Source organism: Diorhabda carinulata, chromosome X (assembly GCF_026250575.1).
Source record: "Diorhabda carinulata isolate Delta chromosome X, icDioCari1.1, whole genome shotgun sequence".
In the NCBI taxonomy this organism is placed as follows: Eukaryota; Metazoa; Arthropoda; class Insecta; order Coleoptera; family Chrysomelidae; genus Diorhabda; species Diorhabda carinulata.
Window position 1 is genome coordinate 2,974,511 of NC_079472.1, and position 21,760 is coordinate 2,996,270.

The 21,760-nt window shown below is 32.2% G+C and overlaps 1 protein-coding gene across 1 annotated transcript in view; it reads left to right on the forward strand.

The window, feature by feature from the left end:
• Positions 1 to 1,376: 1,376 nt before the first annotated feature.
• LOC130901664 (transient receptor potential-gamma protein) overlaps positions 1,377 to 21,760 on the forward strand; it is a 78,134-nt gene continuing 57,750 nt past the window's right edge. The window contains exons 1-4 of the mRNA XM_057813188.1: positions 1,377 to 1,463; positions 4,252 to 4,406; positions 9,415 to 9,545; positions 11,247 to 11,484. Coding sequence (XP_057669171.1) covers positions 1,394 to 1,463; positions 4,252 to 4,406; positions 9,415 to 9,545; positions 11,247 to 11,484 — 594 coding nt within the window. The 5' untranslated portion in view covers positions 1,377 to 1,393. The remainder of the gene's footprint in view (positions 1,464 to 4,251; positions 4,407 to 9,414; positions 9,546 to 11,246; positions 11,485 to 21,760) is intronic.

Genomic DNA, 21,760 nt, shown 5'->3' on the forward strand with positions numbered 1-21,760 from the left:
AAATGGAACGGTGTTTGCCTTCTTAGCTGATTCTCCCTTTTTAATCCATTGATTGTTTTTTTTTGTTTCCCACGTGAAGTGATGGACCTACTTTTCATCCATGGTTAAGGAACGCCATAAAAGTTCAACTCTATATCTGTGAAACACGACGCTGTTTTTGTTTCATTGTGAGCAAACGCGGCACCCATCTTGTGTCCAAATTTTCAGTTGATATGCATTTTTTTTGAAATGCTTACCATTTTCAGTCGACGATCATCCAGTCGATTTTCTTCAACATTTCTTGAATCGTCACCTCATTTGGTCGACCACTACGATGCTGGTCCTGGCAGATCGTACGGCCTCGCTTAAACTCTGCTATTTCTGCGGTTTCACCTAGAGTGGAATCTAGTTCAGATTTTATTTTGGTTGAGATAACGTCTTTTAAGTTAATTCACTGAAAACGTTTATTATTGAAGGCTACCAAACAAATACTAAAAAACGTGACGTCTTCAAACTTGAAACATGCTGTAATTTTTCAAGCAACTACCGCCATCTCTAGGTGAAGCCAGGTAATTCTGGGATAGATTCAGTTACTGCTCGAGTCGTGAAAATATCAAAGTTATACGAGGAGATGTTTTTAAATTTCGAATTAGACATTTTTCGATCTATCAGATCTGTTAGATCATTACTTAATGCAACGTTTTTGATTTGGTTTAATCTGTTTGGCAACTTTTTCTGTGTTTCCTTTTTCTTTCGGCAGATTTGTTCAGGGTAGTTGTGTCTGTTCGTTTTCCTTGATATTTATTGAAGCCTATTCACATATTTCTACTACAGTGTGTTCACTAATTCCGCTGGTCAACAAAAAATATCTTTTCCAAAACCAAGAATCGAACCAAGCAGTGGTTGGTTTATAGTGGGAAAAAACCTTGTTGTTCAATGTTATTAATAATATATTTTTGAGCCATCAGTATCTTTGATCTATATAAAATTTATTACATATTTTATTGAGATGAAAATATTGATCAAACTTGGTTTTCCATTTATATCGATAGAGCAGTTTTTGGCGTGGAAAAAGTATTAAAATAAAGAGTATAAGATTTAGAAAATGCATCAAATGTTGGTAATAATAACTTTTATTTTATACTTAACAATTTATATTTTGAATAAATACTTAGAATCATCATCCCGACTAATATCCCATGTCCCTTAGGACGAAACTTTTATTTTTCTGCATAAAAATTAATCCTATTAGGAGTATTGAGGTGACATGACGTGATGGAAATAATGTTTTCATCCCAGAAATATCGTGCTGTTTATAGTGAAAAAAACAGCAACTAGAATCAGTAAACGTAAATATCTGGTGGCAGTGACTTCGTTAGTATAATAATACTTAACATTAAACCGTTTTATAATTATGACAAAAAAAAATTTTTGTATTTATTTCAAAAGATTAAAAGGAAGTCATCTGTGCATCTTTACTCAAGGTACAGTAACTATAATTTGTGAGTAGATGTCGGGAAAAATAAAACTGCGACATAGAAAAAAATTTCTCGTACGACCCCTCGCTTCTACGAGGTCTTTAGAACTTATATTTAAGTATATTTTCTAAGTGATACATCCGAATATTATGAATTCTTAATGGATGATTACGTATAGAGTGAATAAATAATTCTAGACTACTATCTGAAGGTTAACCCAATAGTTATCAATCCCTAACTTTTACTGGGACAGCCTGTACAATCTAAAGATGGCAAAAATAGATTTTTCAATCGATTTTACAACAAAAAGGTACTCTTGTTCAACTCGATAAAATTTATGGTTTAGGAGATACGTAGATTTTTAGATCGTTGTACATACCAAGAAAATAATTCGCCGTAAAGAAACAATCTGAAAAAAATTATCATAAATTGTAAAAATACCCGCAGGTGGTATTAAAACAATCAAACATTCTTAATTGAACTGCATACTGTCAAAAATCGTGTTAGTTATATAAGGAAAAGATTGAAAAGTAGAAAAATTCTAACAAATAAAAACTATAATAAATATTAGAAGTTTGCACCTTGTATTTCCACACACTTCTCGAGTCTACAGTATATTTTTATTTAAAAACCGATTCAAAAAATTGTGCTGGTTGTCCCTGTAAAAATTACGGATTGTTAACCATTGGGCATAAGTCGCCCCTGGCCTTTATGATTGTCCCACTCACTCCCGAATTTTTCGCTGACAAGTTTCTGTCTTTAAAACTTATATTTAAGTTTTTTTTTCTAAATGATACATTCGAATATTATGAATTCTCAAAGGATGATTACGTATGTCCATGTAGAGTGAATAAATAATTCTAGACTACTATCTGAAGGTTAACCCAATAGTTATCAATCCCTAACTTTTACTGGGACAGCCTGTACAATCTAAAGATGGCAAAAATAGATTTTTCAATCGATTTTACAACAAAAAGGTACTCTTGTTCAACTCGATAAAATTTATGGTTTAGGAGATACGTAGATTTTTAGATCGTTGTACATACCAAGAAAATAATTCGCCGTAAAGAAACAATCTGAAAAAAAATATCATAAATTGTAAAAATACCCGCAGGTGGTATTAAAACAATCAAACATTCTTAATTGAACTGCATACTGTCAAAAATCGTGTTAGTTATATAAGGAAAAGATTGAAAAGTAGAAAAATTCTAACAAATAAAAACTATAATAAATATTAGAAGTTTGCACCTTGTATTTTCACACACTTCTCGAGTCTACAGTATATTTTTATTTAAAAACCGATTCAAAAAATTGTGCTGGTTGTCCCTGTAAAAATTACGGATTGTTAACCATTGGGCATAAGTCGCCCCTGGCCTTTATGATTGTCCCACTCCCGAATTTTTCGCTGACAAGTTTCTGTCTTTAGAACTTATATTTAAGTTTTTTTTCTAAATGATACATTCGAATATTATGAATTCTCAAAGGATGATTACGTATGTCCATGTAGAGTGAATAAATAATTCTAGACTACTATCTAAAGGCTATAAATCGCCTTTGCATGCAAGTCCCTGTAGATATTTTTGATTTGGTAGGTTTATAAAAACTTTTTGGTCATCTTCTACATATTCTTTTTCCATAGAATGTAACTCTTAACTCCCATTAGATCTTTCATTAATAGAACCGGTGCAAAACACTAACGAAATATTTGTTTTTCAGGACTTACTTTGGTCAAAAGAAATCTACTTGTGACTAAGAAATGGTCAGTTGCATTGACTACGAATCCATAAAATTCTTTATTCAATTTGGATGTTTCACACTGTAGATTTCAAGAAAATGCTTGGAGGCTCAATTGTGGACATAAAAACTCTAACTTCTCTGGATTGTGTACCTCAAAGTTTTCATTATATACCTACAACCCCTAATTAATTTGTTTTAATTATATAGTCATTTTCGAATTTAGTAGCTTTTACACCATGACAAATACATGTTCTTAACCTCAAAATAGGCTTCAATTTCGGCACTTCTCTATTGGCGCCAAATTTTTGAACTGCGAGCATCATCTCGAGGTCTCAGAACTGGAAAAAGCCAATGAGGGATTGATCTAGGGAATTTAGTAGATGAGGAAGCAATTCAAAGTCCTATTCATGCAATTTTGTCATTTTTTTCTATTGATTTGTAACCGTTTTCAATATTTTACCCAATGCTTCAAAAATACTAGTGTCTTAACCTTTTAAACCGTCTTTCCAAGCTTTGGAGTCGAGACAATAATTTTGAAAGTGCACATGCGGTCAGTTCATAAACTGATCCGGAATCAGAACAAAGTTATTCATATGTCCAGCACGTTCCTTCTATATCTTCAGAGTCTCCGCTATCTCAATTAGCTTCAACTCACAGTTATCCGAAATTATTTGTGAGGTTTATTGATGTTTTTGTCGGTGGAAACGTCCAATGTTTACATCGTCCTTGGTGCTTATTTAAACTTAATCTAAATGGTTGATTTTCTTGGGGCAAAGTCCGAATAACGCTTTCTAAGCCTCAATAGTACTTTTTTTCACAAAGTAATTCCTTATTAACGCGCAAATTTACATTTTAGTAAATTTTTCAAACTGACAAGCTACTGCACTCAAAATGCTATAAACAATAAAGTTATAGTTAGACAGCTGTCAAATTTATTTACGTTTCGAGGTTAGAACTAACTGAAAAACATACTATTAGCGCCATCTATCTGTCAACCTAAGATTTTAGACTATATACTTATGTTTGGTCCAGTTCGTTAGTTTTTATTTTGTTCCAGAAAGCACGGCGGAAAATGAGGAAGAAGAAGAAGAAGAAGAAAATGAGGACGGTCGTATGGTGTCTAATATAAAGCGAGGATCGGAAATATGCATCGAAATTCCACGCACATCCACGTGTCTTCTAGAAAAACCACCTATAGACAAAAAAGTCAAAGTTAGTATAGCAAATCATCCATTTCAGTTGAATTTCAGACATTTTTCACATTATTCTTTTAAGGTTGCATCGTTGTTTATTTGTGAGTTGACCGCAATAAAATTTTGAAGTATTTAAACCATTTTCAAACTTGAAACCATTACTCAAAGTAGATTTAATTTTGTTTCTAGCAATAATCAATTATAATAATGGAAATTACTTTATTAACTGCTATGTCCAGACCACTCTAGAAGTATTTATGAAGAAAATAGATTCTGAAAGCCAATCGGCTAATACCTTAACATCAATTTAGATTTAGAAAGTAACACGATTTCGTAAAAAAGTCCATCAAGTCATAAAAAATTGTACAAATCAGTTGAAAACAAATAATATGGATCGACTACATTCTTAGATATCTTATAGGTATTCGACTAGGTCTGGCATTAAGGACTACTGTATAAAATATGGAAAAACCTACCGTCAAAACACAAAATTCTGAGTCATACCATAAATCTGCATCCATTAAGCTCAGATATTCCACAGGAAAATACAATTAACTTGATCCTTCCCTACATCAGAAAGGAACCTGTTCAACAGTGGTGTTAAAGTAGTATCTTCTACAGCTAAAAAAAAGTGCAAGTTACCTTACAATACATCTGGACTAAGCAAGACGAAGAGAAAACAGTTAGCTGAACTTAGTAAGTTGTACTGATCAATAGGTGAAAAATCCCAACTAACAATCTTTTTATAAAGTCCCACTGAAATCCATCTGGATTTTATTTTTATTGGAAAAGAAGGGAAACCAACGTCCGCACCATCAGAGGTCATATGTGACAGACCTCTGTGTGGAGCTGTATGATCCACTAAAACCCTTTCCCTTCAAGGTAATCTCTTCGAGGTTTCATAGTCAATTACGACGTCCCAGTTCTCTTCTTTTTTCTTTTTCTTCGTTGATGATTTAAGCCTTTTCTGCATAACGTATTCTCTTTTATATCCTTTACAGGGTGTTTCAAAAATAGGTCTATGGGTTAAGTAGAAAACTGGAAAATAGTTGGGGTTTGCTCAGTGAAAAATTTTCGTAACGCCATCCGTATTCAAGATAAAGGACGTTTTTTGTTTCTAAAGAATCCATTGATCTTATAAACGGTTGGGAATCAGCAATGAGGTCAAATTTTTCCTTTAAGATACCACAAAAATGTGTAATCAAAGGGATTAAAATCGCGTGACCGAGGAGGCCAATGAATCGGAGTTTCTGCACCTCTACCAATACTTTGATTTGACACCTTCTATCAAAGAAAGATGGAGCTCAATCGTTCCTAAAAAATAGAGATCTTCGCTCGTTTAGTTAATATGGCAAGCTCCGAGAAAATACTACTGCAGTGTAAAAGTTTGAGTCCCAAAACCGTAATACATAATCATCAAATTGTTGTTTGTTTCATACTAAGACATCCAATAACTGAGTGCCCATACTTATTAGACTGGATTATTGTGAAACGTTACAAGAAACGAAAGCCCTCAGTCCCAATTTTTTTCAATGTATCCGTTTCATCGATGGGGTCTCATTTACGCGACAAACAATTTTTACTTCACGTAATATTTTCTAATCAATAATAATAATTAATAACTTTATCAATACTTCATACTAGCATCGGTTATCGAGTTTTATTAATTGTATTTTTTTGGTTAAAAATTAAATGATGTTTAAGTTGAAATTTTGCTTGATAAATCTTATATTTTCAATACTACTTGGTATGAACCGTGTAACTAGCGCCATCTATGAGACTCAGACATAAAAACAAATTCATTGGATGTATCAAATTCCAAAACATATTTTTGTCCTTTACCTTGAATACGGATGGCGTACGAAAATTTTTTACTGAGCAAACCCCAAATATTTTTTAGTTTTCTATCTATACCAGATACGGGATCACCTTTTTTTGAAACACTCTGTATATAAAAAGATTTAGGTCAAAATTATTCTTGTGAATAGTATGTAAGCAATAAAATCATCGCTTGCAACTTTCACATAAAGTATGTTCGCGAAATTGAAAATCATCCTAACGCAATTATTTGCTTATCTAAATGTTTTTGATTTTAGGTCTCTGTTTTAAAATTAGTTTTTTTAATAATTTTTAGAATATAAAATTTGACGTTACGACTTTTCTTCAAGTCTTTATCAAAACATTTAGATGATTTAATATATCAAAAAGTCTAAGAAACCATAAATTAAAAAAAACATATTTTTTATTCAATATGCAAACGCGAAGCTGGAAATTAGTTATATATATAACTCAAACCTTGAAAATAGATTTCCATAAATATTTTGAAATAATATTGGAACCCATTGAAATGTTAATAAACAAAATTGATGACCACTTAAATTGTTTACACACAAATGAAGGCTTCAATTTGGTTACCACAAATTAAACGAAATTGTTTATTTAAAAATTTCGTAAAATTTTAAATTATTTTCATAGAAACAACGCTTACTACATAATATTATCATAGAACTTTCAATTTTTCATCTTAAACATTAGTTATTACTGATTAAAAGTAGAAGTTTACGGATATATAGTTTTTTATTCAAAAAAAAAACATTTTAGATAATAAAACGAATATTATTATTATTATTTACGTATTATCTAAGTATTATTATACAAGGAATCAGAAAACGTGAAATTATAGGTTATGTTGTACTTATAGAGACAATTAGAGCTGCGTTGCTGAGAAAACTTCTCAAAGAGCTGTCAATTCAATTTTGTGATTCGATTGAAAAACTTGGTTGTTTGGTGGTTGTTTAAAAGTAAAAATGTTTGATTCCGAGTTTTCTTCGACTCCACCGGAAATACTAGAAGTAGCCAAAGTAGTGTCACAAAAATTATTGCAAACAAAATGCATGCAGGTACAACAACAAAATCCAATAATGCAGGTACAACAACAAAATCCGGCAACAGTGAAGTAGAATTAATGAAGTTTGTCTTGATTTCTTCGCTCAAAAGTTTCATTTAGAAAATTTGTGTGGTTATTGTGTAAAAACACGACTCAGATGATTGAATTTTTTCTTGGAAAGTACAAAGATCGTCAAGCTCTACAAAACCTCTGACCCCCGAGCGATTTTTTTTAAATCTGGGAACAGAAAATAATCCGAGGAGGCTAAATCTGGCGAATAGGGTGCAAGAAATAGCAATTCAAACTTTGATTCATTAATTTTGGCCATTGCACTAACGCATATGTGACCTGGTGCATTGCATTGATAAAACACCTTCTTCTTTACCAAATGTAGAGGTTTTTGCTTAATTTCTTCGATCAAACGTTGCAATAAGTTCGTCTAAAACTCGCCGTTGGTAGTCAATGAAAATTATCCCACGCGCATCCCATAAAACCGAAACCATGACCTTGCTTGCAGATGGAACGGTTTTTGTCTTCTTTGGAACCGGTTCTTCCTTCTCAGTCCATTGTTTTGATGGTCTTTTGTTTCGAGTGTAAAGTGATGGACCCACGTTTCATTCATGTTTAAAAAACTGTGCTCCAAACACTCCATGGCAAAATATTTGTTCCATTGTGAGCAAACGCAGCACCCATCTTGCGCACAGCTTTCTAATATCTAAATTTTTAGTTAATATGCACTTTTTGAAATGCCTACCATGCCTGATAGCTCGCGCACATTCAGTCGACGATCATCCAGTACCACTTCAAGGATTTTCTTCAACATTTCTGGAGTCGTCACCTCATTTAGTCGACCAAGCAATGCTGGTCTTCGTCTCGTTTAAACTCTAAATATTTTATTGTAAATAACGAAGAAACAGTCTCATCCAGAGTAGAATCTAGTACAGCTTTAATTTTGGTTGATATAACGACTTTTAAGAAAAATATTTTATACAATTTCATTAAGAACGTTCATTATTGATAGCCGCCAAACAAATATTAATCAACGCGGCGTCTTCAAACTTGAAACATAGATTATTTACTTGGTATTTTTCAAGCAACTACCGCCATCTCTAGGTCAGGCCAAGTACTTCTGGGACAATCCTCGTAATTACATTCTTGAAACATAAAGGGAAAGGTTACAAGCCCAAGAAAGCTGCGATGTTTACGAGTACAAAAGTTAGTGATTGCTCCTGATGAGGTTCATTTGATGGTCATGATGGTCAAGGTTGTTGTTATATTTAAGATTGCAGGAGCTTGTCTGAAATAAGTCAAAATTGACAGAATCTACGTCCAGCAGCTGCCTGCTTTATCCATAGAAAATGTATCAATCAGGTTATGGGTAAAAACCAGTTTTATCAGGTTATTTCATCTGTTACACTTTTAGTTGATTCAGGGGGAGACTTGATGACACTAAAGAAACATGGCGGTTGGAAGACATCAACAGTCACTAAAGGTTATGTTAATAAATCTTGATAAAAACTTTATTGTATTTTTTTCTTGGGAGTTCACAACTTTGAAAAACTATTTATTAACATAAAATATAAATGAATAAAGTGGCTTCAATGATTACAGTTATAGTTGAATGTCAAAACTATATAGAACACTTTATGCGTGTTTATGCAATCTTAAATACTAATCCTATTGTATACAACAGCTACAATTAATTATATTCATGGTCATCACGCCACATCAATACAAAAAACACAGTAAGTAATTTGATAAGTTAATATAACTTCAAGTATCTAAAGTACATCTGGAATTGCTTAAGGAAGACGTTGAGGATGGTCAGTTTACAATAAATCTTAACGAATAGTAAGTGAAAGTTAAATAGGTAGATTTATGATTCTTTATAATCACATTAATATTATAAGACAGAAATTAGGTAATTTTTTGAACTGTAGGTTTAGTTAACTCTACATTTTATTGTGTTTAAATGATTCTCAGGCTCTATCCAGGTCGTGGGAATAGTCTAAACAATTAGTTGCATTTCAATTTCAACCAAACGAATTATTAGACGCTTAATGTAATTAATCTACCATTTTGCGACTAGGCTTGCTCAGACAATTATATCCAATCTAATTATGTTCAATTTTCATTATAGAGGCACAGTATCCATGGTATGATGGAAGAGGAAAACGTCATAAGACCCCACCAGGAAATCGCGCAGCTTACGCTTGACGAAAAGAAGTTTTTATTAGCAGTCGAGAGAGGAGATGTAGCATCGACGAGAAGGTAAATGTAAATCCAAAGGTAACTTCTTTAGTTTACCAAATAATGAAACCTTAAAATCTAATTTTATTCGAAACTGGTGGAAAATCTTCTACGAGGGCTGTTCATTAAATTTGTTACAACGTTTAATCTTGTCTTGTCTTTTAACCTTAAAAAAAGAAGCTTCAATTGGATTCTTATGTCAGGTGCGTTCTCCGTGGTTCATTTTTTTTTGTTCTTCCGCTGGACCTTCATTCCCAAGTATGTGAGGTGTATGAGTGTACAGCATTCAAATACCGATGTACATCAATGTTGAAAGATCAAAGGGTGACGATTCGGGACCTTAACAGGAGGATTCTTGATGTCAACAAATCCTGCATTCATAAAATTTGAAGAGACCGCTTAGGATATGCCAAGATTTGTGCAAGATGGATGTCAAACGTGTGGAAGCCGCCCCCAGTGATAATACTCGCGGCGTGGCATAAAAAAGATGGTAAACTTCATGTAAATATGCGTCTATCTGAACGGTGATTATGTCAAAAAATAGAAGAAAGTCTAAGTTTTCCAAATTTGTATTATTGAATGCCAATAAACATGTTTTTCATTGGGAAAATTTGTCAGGAACCTTATTTTATGGATAAGCCTCGTACAATCAACGCAACGAAGAATTCTCTAGAATATATGACTTTTAGTTTAGAAAAAGTTTCTTTTAGAAAATTTGTGTGGTTATTGTGTAAAAACACGACTCAGATGATTGAATTTTTTCCTGGGAAGTATAAAGATCGTCAAGCTCTACAAAACCTTTGACCCGCGGAACAGAAAATAATCCGAGGAGGGTAAATCTGGCGAATAGGGAGCAAGAGGTAGCAATTCAAACTTTAATTCATTAATTTTGGCCATTGCGCTAACGCATATGTGACCTGGTGCATTGCATTGATGAAACACCTTCTTCTTTACCAAATGTGGACGTCTTTGCTTAATTTCTTCGATCAAACGTTGCAATAAGTTCGCATAATACTAGCCGCTGATAGTTTTTCCTTTCTTCAAGATAATCAATGCAAATTATCCAACGAGATTTCCAAAAAACCGACGCTATGACCTTGTCTACACATGGAACGGTCTTTGCCTTCTTTGGAGCTGGTTCTCCCTTTTCAGTCCATTGTTTTTATTGTTCTTTTGTGCAAAAATTCGATTCCATTTCTGTGAAACATTGCCAATCACTTGACTGAATCATTTGATATGTCTGCTAGCTCAAGCACTTGTCAGTCGACGATCATCCAGTACCGCTTCATGGATTTTTGGTCGACCGCTGCGTTGCTGGTCTTCGCAGGTCGTACGGTCTCGTCTAAACTTTGCTACCCAATATTTCATCTAGAGTAGAATCTAGTTCATCCTTTTAAACAAAAATATTGTATCACAAGTATACACATTCACTGAGAACGTTCACTATTGATGGCTGCCAAACAACGTGGCGTCCTCAAACTTGAAACATAGATTATTTACTTTGTATTTTTCGAGCAACTACCGCCATCTCTACGTCAGGCCAGATACTTCTGGGACCATCCTCGTAAATTTGTTGACGTCATAGAGGCCGCAACAACGTTTTAAGATGTTAACTAACCTCAAATTGCTAATCATATAATTACAATTAGATTACTAACTTTTCGTCATTTCATATTCTTACTAATCAATATATTTATTAAAAGTTCTCTTATTTTTCATTAGAATGCTTCAAAAAGCAGAAGAAACGAACTACATAAACATAAACTGTGTAGATCCGTTAGGTAGAAGCGCCCTCCTTATGGCCATAGACAACGAGAATTTAGAGATGGTGGAATTGTTGATCGAGCATAGGGTGGAAACTAAAGACGCTTTATTGCATGCTATCTCCGAGGAATTCGTCGAAGCCGTCGAAGTTTTATTGGAACACGAAGAAACTGTGCATCGTAAAGGTGAACCACACGTAAGTAGTATATTTATTAGTCTCATAATTTAGTAGGAACTTTTAATTGTCGAATAAATGTTTACCGCTTCTTCGCCCTAGTTGTCACTTCATTATGTTTTCAACAAATAGTCTACAGTTGGTAACACTATGAAAGATGCCTATATAGCAATCGTCCATGTATTGAATAAGGAAAGAAATAAGCCAAAAAAACGTTCTTCCATTGACGTTTGTGACAACTATCTGTGCGTCATTATATTTGCACGTGTTTTGTTAAGGTTAATGTTGAAGTAGTTGGAGAAAGATGTGTTGGTCTCGAAATTACGGTTTATATTGAAAATAATTGATAGAAAAGAAAAAAGAAAACGGTAAAAAAAATTCATTATAGGACAAAAAATTGATAACGAACGGAATAAGCTCGTTCTGAAATTTTTCCTCAATCAATTCTTCATCAAACAAATCTTCTAAATCTTGAGAGCATCCATTTTAAATATTTAATTATTTGTATGAAGAATGTTTCCAATAATGAACTAATCAAATAATAAATAATAATAATAATAATAATAATAAATAATAAACAAACAAACCACTTTTGATTTATATTGGAGGTTAAGTTTCTACTAAACTATTCAATTGACACTTGTAACTGCCTAATAACTTATTTGGCAAATAACTCAATTTATTTGGAGGTTTACTTCATTAGAAGGTGAAGACACCGAATTTTTGATTAATCGGTAAATAATAGTTAGTAGGAACTTTCAGGAAGTGAAGGAACCTGCCCTGCGAGGTTTAGAAGGTGAAGACACCGATTTTTTGATTATTCGGTAAATAATAGATAGTAGAGACTTTGAGGAAGTGAAGAAACCCGCTCTGCGAGGTTTAGAAGGTGTAGATACCGAATTTTTGATTATTCTGTAAATAATAGTTATTAGAGACTTTCAGGAAGTGAAGAAACCCGCTCTGCGAGGTTTAGAAGGTGAAGACACTGAATTTTGCATTATCGGTAAATAATAGTTAGTAGAGACTTTCAGGAAGTGAATAAACCCGCCCTGCGAGGTTTAGAAGGTGAAGACACCGATTTTTTGATTATTCGGTAAATCATAGTTAGTAGGAACTTTCAGGAAGTGAAGGAACCCGCCCTGCGAGGTTTAGAAGGTGAAGACACCGATTTTTTGATTATTCGGTAAATAATAGTTAGTAGGAACTTTCAGGAAGTGAAGGAACCTGCCCTGCGAGCTTTAGAAGGTTAAGACACCGAATTTTTGATTATTCGGTAAATAATAGTTAGTAGGAACTTTCATGAAATGAAGAAAACTGCCCTGCAAGGTTTAGAAGGTTAAGACACCGAATTTTCGATTATTCGGTAAATAATAGTTAGTACCGACTTTCAGGAAGTGAAGAAAACTGCACTGCAAGCTTTAGAAGGTGAAGACGCCGAATTTTCGATTATTCGGTAAATAATAGTTAGTAGGGACTTTCAGGAAGTGAAGAAACCCGCCCTGCGAGGTTTAGAAGGTGAAGACACCGAATTTTTCATTATTCGGTAAATAATAGTTAGTAGAGACTTTCAGGAAGTGAAGAAACCCGCTCTGCGATGTTTAGAAGGTGAAGACACCGAATTTTTTATTATTCGGTAAATAATAGATAGTAGAGACTTTGAGGAAGTGAAGAAACCCGCTCTGCGAGGTTTAGAAGGTGTAGATACCGAATTTTTGATTATTCTGTAAATAATAGTTATTAGAGACTTTCAGGAAGTGAAGAAACCCGCTCTGCGAGGTTTAGAAGGTGAAGACACTGAATTTTGCATTATCGGTAAATAATAGTTAGTAGAGACTTTCAGGAAGTGAATAAACCCGCCCTGCGAGGTTTTTGACTATTTTTGATTATTCGGTAGATAATAGTTAGTAGGGACTTTCAGGAAGTGAAGAAGCCCGGCCTTAGTGTGGAACTAAACTATATCTGGGACGTGATATAAAATAATTTCATAACGACAACATTTAATAATGAAATATTTGGAAAAAACGACGCGAGGAATTATTGAACTACACACATTTACCAAAAGATGCAAACTTAGGTAACTAATAGAATAGTATCATCAAAAAATTGTCACTATTTGACATCTGCTTTCATAAATAATTCCAAGAATCCTTCTTGATGATACGATCAATTTCTCAAAAACAAATTAATTTATGAACCTAGTGTGATAAGAGTGATGAATAATGAACTATTTTGTTAAATTCATATGGAAATAAATTAACCCAGTTTCAGAGGACCGTTTATGTAACATATTTCCACTTCCAGTACCATTACCGTTTTCTGAATGACATGAGTTATCAAAAGAGACGCAGTTAATACAATTCCCAGATGCGGAAATTGCTCCTTTCGTAACTGCAACGATAAATGGTGCAAAGAAAACGGAAATAGACCGGTATGTCTCTCAAATAAAGTCGACAAAATAATTTTTTTACTTAGTTTACAAGGAGACTTCAATAATATCCGATATTCTGATTGTATTCCTTATTTAAAGTCCACAAAGTCATAATCCCTAATTATACGGAATCTAGTCGCATTAACTCGATCCTGTTGAAATCCTAGCAGAATACAAAGTGATCTTTATGAATCAGATTACCATAAATATCTAGTAAAGCCCGCGGGCCGCTTCCGGCCCCTGGGTCGTATCAATAAGGCCCACGATCGCAATGTATCACAAAAAGAAGAATCATCTTTTTGACAGCTTTTAGAAATCTTCCTTAACTATATAAAACGAGTGCTTTGGCGAGACGTGAGTCAATTGAGTCGAGTAATCGAAGTTCAATAAAATTAATTTTTGACGAGATTAATTTCAGAAAAACGATCTTCGACCAAATCAAGCTCATAAAATCTAATAAGGATGAAAGTAAACTTGAAACAGCTCATTTTTTGATGAGATAATTTCCGAAAAACGATCTCTTAACAAATCAAGTTCAAAAAATCCAATTATTTTTGTCGAGAATTATAGAATTTTCCACGCGCTTCGAGACGACTAAAACCTTCCTTAACAATATAAAACGAGTGAGTCGTCGAGACGTGAGTCAGTTGAGTCGAGTAATCGAAGTTAAATAAAGTTAATTTTTGATGAGATTAATTTCAGAAAAACAATCCTTTATCGATGGACGGGGTTTGATATATAGACTGGTCATGGGAGAAACCCCACCCATCTTACCAAGCTGGGTATAATTCAAATTTATAAAACAAACAATTTGTTACAATTATTTGTTAAACAAAACTAGAAATTAAAAAACTTTGTTCCAGATTTTCTAATCAAAACATTCCTGTGTTACTTTCCAGGAGACAAGCCCAGCGACCTTGGTATCTATATTCAATGACCCAAAACTTCTCCAAGTGACTACAAAATTTCCGAATCTTATTTGTAGCTCAAAACGACATAAATATCTTAGCTCCAAAATAGGAAAAAACCTTTTGTTATATATTTTCGACACATCTTAGGAATAAAGTGGAAAGAGTAAATTATTCAAAACATTTTTATGTATTCTGATTTTTTTTTTTAAAAAAACTTACCTTGTAGAAGTTTTGTGTGACATATTTCTGTTGATTAAACCCCCAAAATAGATTTGATTATTTATTTTGATATGTGTTATTTAATTCTATGTCTGTAACGCAAAATGTTTCCTATTATCTTCAATCACTTTTATTTTTTCTCTTTTTTATTAAGGAGAAATGTCTTTATTGCACTTCTTTTGCAGTATATTCAGGTTTATAAGGTAATTCAAACAATTCGGAAAGAAAAAATTGGATCTAGGAAGAGCTTTGGATTTTTTTAATCATAATATAAGTAGAGATGATAATAAATAATGGAATGAGGGACTGCGAATTCATTGAAACTCGTATTTAATGTACGATTTAATCCTAATCTTTCATACATTTCATATCTGTTGTTGATAATCTACTAGAGCATTCCAAAAGTCTAAGCTAGAAGCTATTTTGGGAACAAATTCAACTCATGTCTGTGAAAAAACTGAACTGGCAATGTATTTTTTGATTAAATTATTATCATAAATGTCAACTATTGAAGCCATATTTAAGTAAAATTCAAGCAAATTGCCATTGTTTTATCGAATAAAACTCAAAAAAGCAAATTCTTCGCACAAAATTAACTCATTATTTCAGAAAATTGAATTTATAGAACAAAATCTAACTTTACCTTATCAAAGCTTTTTTTGTGATTGATTTAAACTCAAAAACTTCTTTTTCCGTTGAAATTAAAAACAATTTTGCCCAAATTTAGCTAGTAAAAGCGAATTTTCTTCGAAACTTAATCCAAAACATCATATTTGATGAAATAAAACTCTTTAAATCTATTTTCAATGGAATTCCATTCAGACACGTCACTTTTCACGAAATTAAACTCAAAGAAGCCATAAAATACGAATGAAATTAAGTTTAAAAAACCTAATTTTTGATAAACTAAACTTAAAAAACTTAAAACAGTCATTTTCATATATTTAAACTCATAAAATTCAGCTACGGAAGAAATTAAGTACAGAAAATTTAATTTTTGATGTGATATTTATATTTTTTTACTTTATAAATCCAACCATGGATGAAACTAAATTGATAAAAGCTCGTATCACAAGAAATGAAACTCGACAAAGACATTCTTACCAAATCAAGCTTATAAAATCCAATATGGGTGAAATTAAACTCGAAAAAGTTCATTTTTTGATGAGATAATTTCAGAAAAACGCTCTCTCAACAAATCAAGTTCATAAATCCAGCTACGTACAAAATTAAGTTCAATAGAGTTGATTTTTGACGAGATTAATTTCAGAAAAGCGATCCTCCACCAAATCAAGCTTATAAAATCCAATATGGGTGAAATCAAACTCGAAAAAGTTCATTTTTTGATGAGATAATTTCCGAAAAACGATCTCTGAACAAATCAAGTTCATAAATCCAGCTACGTAAAAAATTAAGTTCAATAGAGTTGATTTTTGACGAGATTAATTTCAGAAAAGCGATCCTCCACCAAATCAAGCTTATAAAATCCAATATGGGTGAAATTAAACTCGAAAAAGTTCATTTTTTGATGAGATAATTTCCGAAAAACGATCTCTGAACAAATCAAGTTCATAAATCCAGCTACGTAAAAAATTAAGTTCAATAAAGTTGATTTTTGACGAGATTAATTTCAGAAAAGCGATCCTCCACCAAATCAAGCTTATAAAATCCAATATGGGTGAAATTAAACTCGAAAAAGTTCATTTTTTGATGAGATAATTTCCGAAAAACGATCTCTGAACAAATCAGGTTCATAAATCCAGCTACGTAAAAAATTAAGTTCAATAAAGTTGATTTTTGACGAGATTAATTTCAGAAAAGCGATCCTCCACCAAATCAAGCTTATAAAATCCAATATGGGTGAAATCAAACTCGAAAAAGTTCATTTTTTGATGAGATAATTTCCGAAAAACGATCTCTGAACAAATCAAGTTCATAAATCCAGCTACGTAAAAAATTAAGTTCAATAGAGTTGATTTTTGACGAGATTAATTTCAGAAAAGCGATCCTCCACCAAATCAAGCTTATAAAATCCAATATGGGTGAAATTAAACTCGAAAAAGTTCATTTTTTGATGAGATAATTTCCGAAAAACGATCTCTGAATAAATCAAGTTCATAAATCCAGCTACGTAAAAAATTAAGTTCAATAAAGTTGATTTTTGACGAGATTAATTTCAGAAAAGCGATCCTCCACCAAATCAAGCTTATAAAATCCAATATGGGTGAAATCAAACTCGAAAAAGTTCATTTTTTGATGAGATAATTTCCGAAAAACGATCTCTGAACAAATCAAGTTCATAAATCCAGCTACGTAAAAAATTAAGTTCAATAGAGTTGATTTTTGACGAGATTAATTTCAGAAAAGCGATCCTCCACCAAATCAAGCTTATAAAATCCAATATGGGTGAAATCAAACTCGAAAAAGTTCATTTTTTGATGAGATAATTTCCGAAAAACGATCTCTGAACAAATCAAGTTCATAAATCCAGCTACGTAAAAAATTAAGTTCAATAGAGTTGATTTTTGACGAGATTAATTTCAGAAAAGCGATCCTCCACCAAATCAAGCTTATAAAATCCAATATGGGTGAAATTAAACTCGAAAAAGTTCATTTTTTGATGAGATAATTTCCGAAAAACGATCTCTGAACAAATCAAGTTCATAAATCCAGCTACGTAAAAAATTAAGTTCAATAAAGTTGATTTTTGACGAGATTAATTTCAGAAAACCGATCCTCCACCAAATCAAGCTTATAAAATCCAATATGGGTGAAATTAAACTCGAAAAAGTTCATTTTTTGATGAGATAATTTCCGAAAAACGATCTCTGAACAAATCAAGTTCATAAATCCAGCTACGTAAAAAATTAAGTTCAATAAAGTTGATTTTTGACGAGATTAATTTCAGAAAAGCGATCCTCCACCAAATCAAGCTTATAAAATCCAATATGGGTGAAATTAAACTCGAAAAAGTTCATTTTTTGATGAGATAATTTCCGAAAAACGATCTCTGAACAAATCAAGTTCATAAATCCAGCTACGTAAAAAATTAAGTTCAATAAAGTTGATTTTTGACGAGATTAATTTCAGAAAAGCGATCCTCCACCAAATCAAGCTTATAAAATCCAATATGGGTGAAATCAAACTCGAAAAAGTTCATTTTTTGATGAGATAATTTCCGAAAAACGATCTCTCAACAAATCAAGTTCATAAATCCAGCTACGTAAAAAATTAAGTTCAATAAAGTTGATTTTTGACGAGATTAATTTCAGAAAAGCGATCCTCCACCAAATCAAGCTTATAAAATCCAATATGGGTGAAATTAAACTCGAAAAAGTTCATTTTTTGATGAGATAATTTCCGAAAAACGATCTCTGAACAAATCAGGTTCATAAATCCAGCTACGTAAAAAATTAAGTTCAATAAAGTTGATTTTTGACGAGATTAATTTCAGAAAAGCGATCCTCCACCAAATCAAGCTTATAAAATCCAATATGGGTGAAATCAAACTCGAAAAAGTTCATTTTTTGATGAGATAATTTCCGAAAAACGATCTCTGAACAAATCAAGTTCATAAATCCAGCTACGTAAAAAATTAAGTTCAATAGAGTTGATTTTTGACGAGATTAATTTCAGAAAAGCGATCCTCCACCAAATCAAGCTTATAAAATCCAATATGGGTGAAATCAAACTCGAAAAAGTTCATTTTTTGATGAGATAATTTCCGAAAAACGATCTCTGAACAAATCAAGTTCATAAATCCAGCTACGTAAAAAATTAAGTTCAATAGAGTTGATTTTTGACGAGATTAATTTCAGAAAAGCGATCCTCCACCAAATCAAGCTTATAAAATCCAATATGGGTGAAATTAAACTCGAAAAAGTTCATTTTTTGATGAGATAATTTCAGAAAAACGCTCTCTCAACAAATCAAGTTCATAAATCCAGCTACGTACAAAATTAAGTTCAATAAAGTTGATTTTTGACGAGATTAATTTCAGAAAAGCGATCCTCCACCAAATCAAGCTTATAAAATTCAATATGGGTGAAATCAAACTCGAAAAAGTTCATTTTTTGATGAGATAATTTCCGAAAAACGATCTCTGAACAAATCAAGTTCATAAATCCAGCTACGTAAAAAATTAAGTTCAATAGAGTTGATTTTTGACGAGATTAATTTCAGAAAAGCGATCCTCCACCAAATCAAGCTTATAAAATCCAATATGGGTGAAATCAAACTCGAAAAAGTTCATTTTTTGATGAGATAATTTCCGAAAAACGATCTCTGAACAAATCAAGTTCATAAATCCAGCTACGTAAAAAATTAAGTTCAATAGAGTTGATTTTTGACGAGATTAATTTCAGAAAAGCGATCCTCCACCAAATCAAGCTTATAAAATCCAATATGGGTGAAATTAAACTCGAAAAAGTTCATTTTTTGATGAGATAATTTCAGAAAAACGCTCTCTCAACAAATCAAGTTCATAAATCCAGCTACGTACAAAATTAAGTTCAATAGAATTGATTTTTGACGAGATTAATTTCAGAAAAGCGATCCTCCACCAAATCAAGCTTATAAAATCCAATATGGGTGAAATCAAACTCGAAAAAGTTCATTTTTTGATGAGATAATTTCCGAAAAACGATCTCTGAACAAATCAAGTTCATAAATCCAGCTACGTAAAAAATTAAGTTCAATAAAGTTGATTTTTGACGAGATTAATTTCAGAAAAGCGATCCTCCACCAAATCAAGCTTATAAAATCCAATATGGGTGAAATTAAACTCGAAAAAGTTCATTTTTTGATGAGATAATTTCCGAAAAACGATCTCTGAACAAATCAGGTTCATAAATCCAGCTACGTAAAAAATTAAGTTCAATAAAGTTGATTTTTGACGAGATTAATTTCAGAAAAGCGATCCTCCACCAAATCAAGCTTATAAAATCCAATATGGGTGAAATCAAACTCGAAAAAGTTCATTTTTTGATGAGATAATTTCCGAAAAACGATCTCTGAACAAATCAAGTTCATAAATCCAGCTACGTAAAAAATTAAGTTCAATAGAGTTGATTTTTGACGAGATTAATTTCAGAAAAGCGATCCTCCACCAAATCAAGCTTATAAAATCCAATATGGGTGAAATCAAACTCGAAAAAGTTCATTTTTTGATGAGATAATTTCCGAAAAACGATCTCTGAACAAATCAAGTTCATAAATCCAGCTACGTAAAAAATTAAGTTCAATAGAGTTGATTTTTGACGAGATTAATTTCAGAAAAGCGATCCTCCACCAAATCAAGCTTATAAAATCCAATATGGGTGAAATTAAACTCGAAAAAGTTCATTTTTTGATGAGATAATTTCAGAAAAACGCTCTCTCAACAAATCAAGTTCATAAATCCAGCTACGTACAAAATTAAGTTCAATAGAATTGATTTTTGACGAGATTAATTTCAGAAAAGCGATCCTCCACCAAATCAAGCTTATAAAATCCAATATGGGTGAAATCAAACTCGAAAAAGTTCATTTTTTGATGAGATAATTTCCGAAAAACGATCTCTGAACAAATCAAGTTCATAAATCCAGCTACGTAAAAAATTAAGTTCAATAAAGTTGATTTTTGACGAGATTAATTTCAGAAAAGCGATCCTCCACCAAATCAAGCTTATAAAATCCAATATGGGTGAAATTAAACTCGAAAAAGTTCATTTTTTGATGAGATAATTTCCGAAAAACGATCTCTGAACAAATCAGGTTCATAAATCCAGCTACGTAAAAAATTAAGTTCAATAAAGTTGATTTTTGACGAGATTAATTTCAGAAAAGCGATCCTCCACCAAATCAAGCTTATAAAATCCAATATGGGTGAAATTAAACTCGAAAAAGTTCATTTTTTGATGAGATAATTTCCGAAAAACGATCTCTGAACAAATCAGGTTCATAAATCCAGCTACGTAAAAAATTAAGTTCAATAAAGTTGATTTTTGACGAGATTAATTTCAGAAAAGCGATCCTCCACCAAATCAAGCTTATAAAATCCAATATGGGTGAAATCAAACTCGAAAAAGTTCATTTTTTGATGAGATAATTTCAGAAAAACGCTCTCTCAACAAATCAAGTTCATAAATCCAGCTACGTACAAAATTAAGTTCAATAGAATTGATTTTTGACGAGATTAATTTCAGAAAATCGATCCTCCACCAAATCAAGCTTATAAAATCCAATATGGGTGAAATCAAACTCGAAAAAGTTCATTTTTTGATGAGATAATTTCCGAAAAACGATCTCTGAACAAATCAAGTTCATAAATCCAGCTACGTAAAAAATTAAGTTCAATAAAGTTGATTTTTGACGAGATTAATTTCAGAAAAGCGATCCTCCACCAAATCAAGCTTATAAAATCCAATATGGGTGAAATTAAACTCGAAAAAGTTCATTTTTTGATGAGATAATTTCCGAAAAACGATCTCTGAACAAATCAGGTTCATAAATCCAGCTACGTAAAAAATTAAGTTCAATAAAGTTGATTTTTGACGAGATTAATTTCAGAAAAGCGATCCTCCACCAAATCAAGCTTATAAAATCCAATATGGGTGAAATCAAACTCGAAAAAGTTCATTTTTTGATGAGATAATTTCCGAAAAACGATCTCTGAACAAATCAAGTTCATAAATCCAGCTACGTAAAAAATTAAGTTCAATAGAGTTGATTTTTGACGAGATTAATTTCAGAAAAGCGAT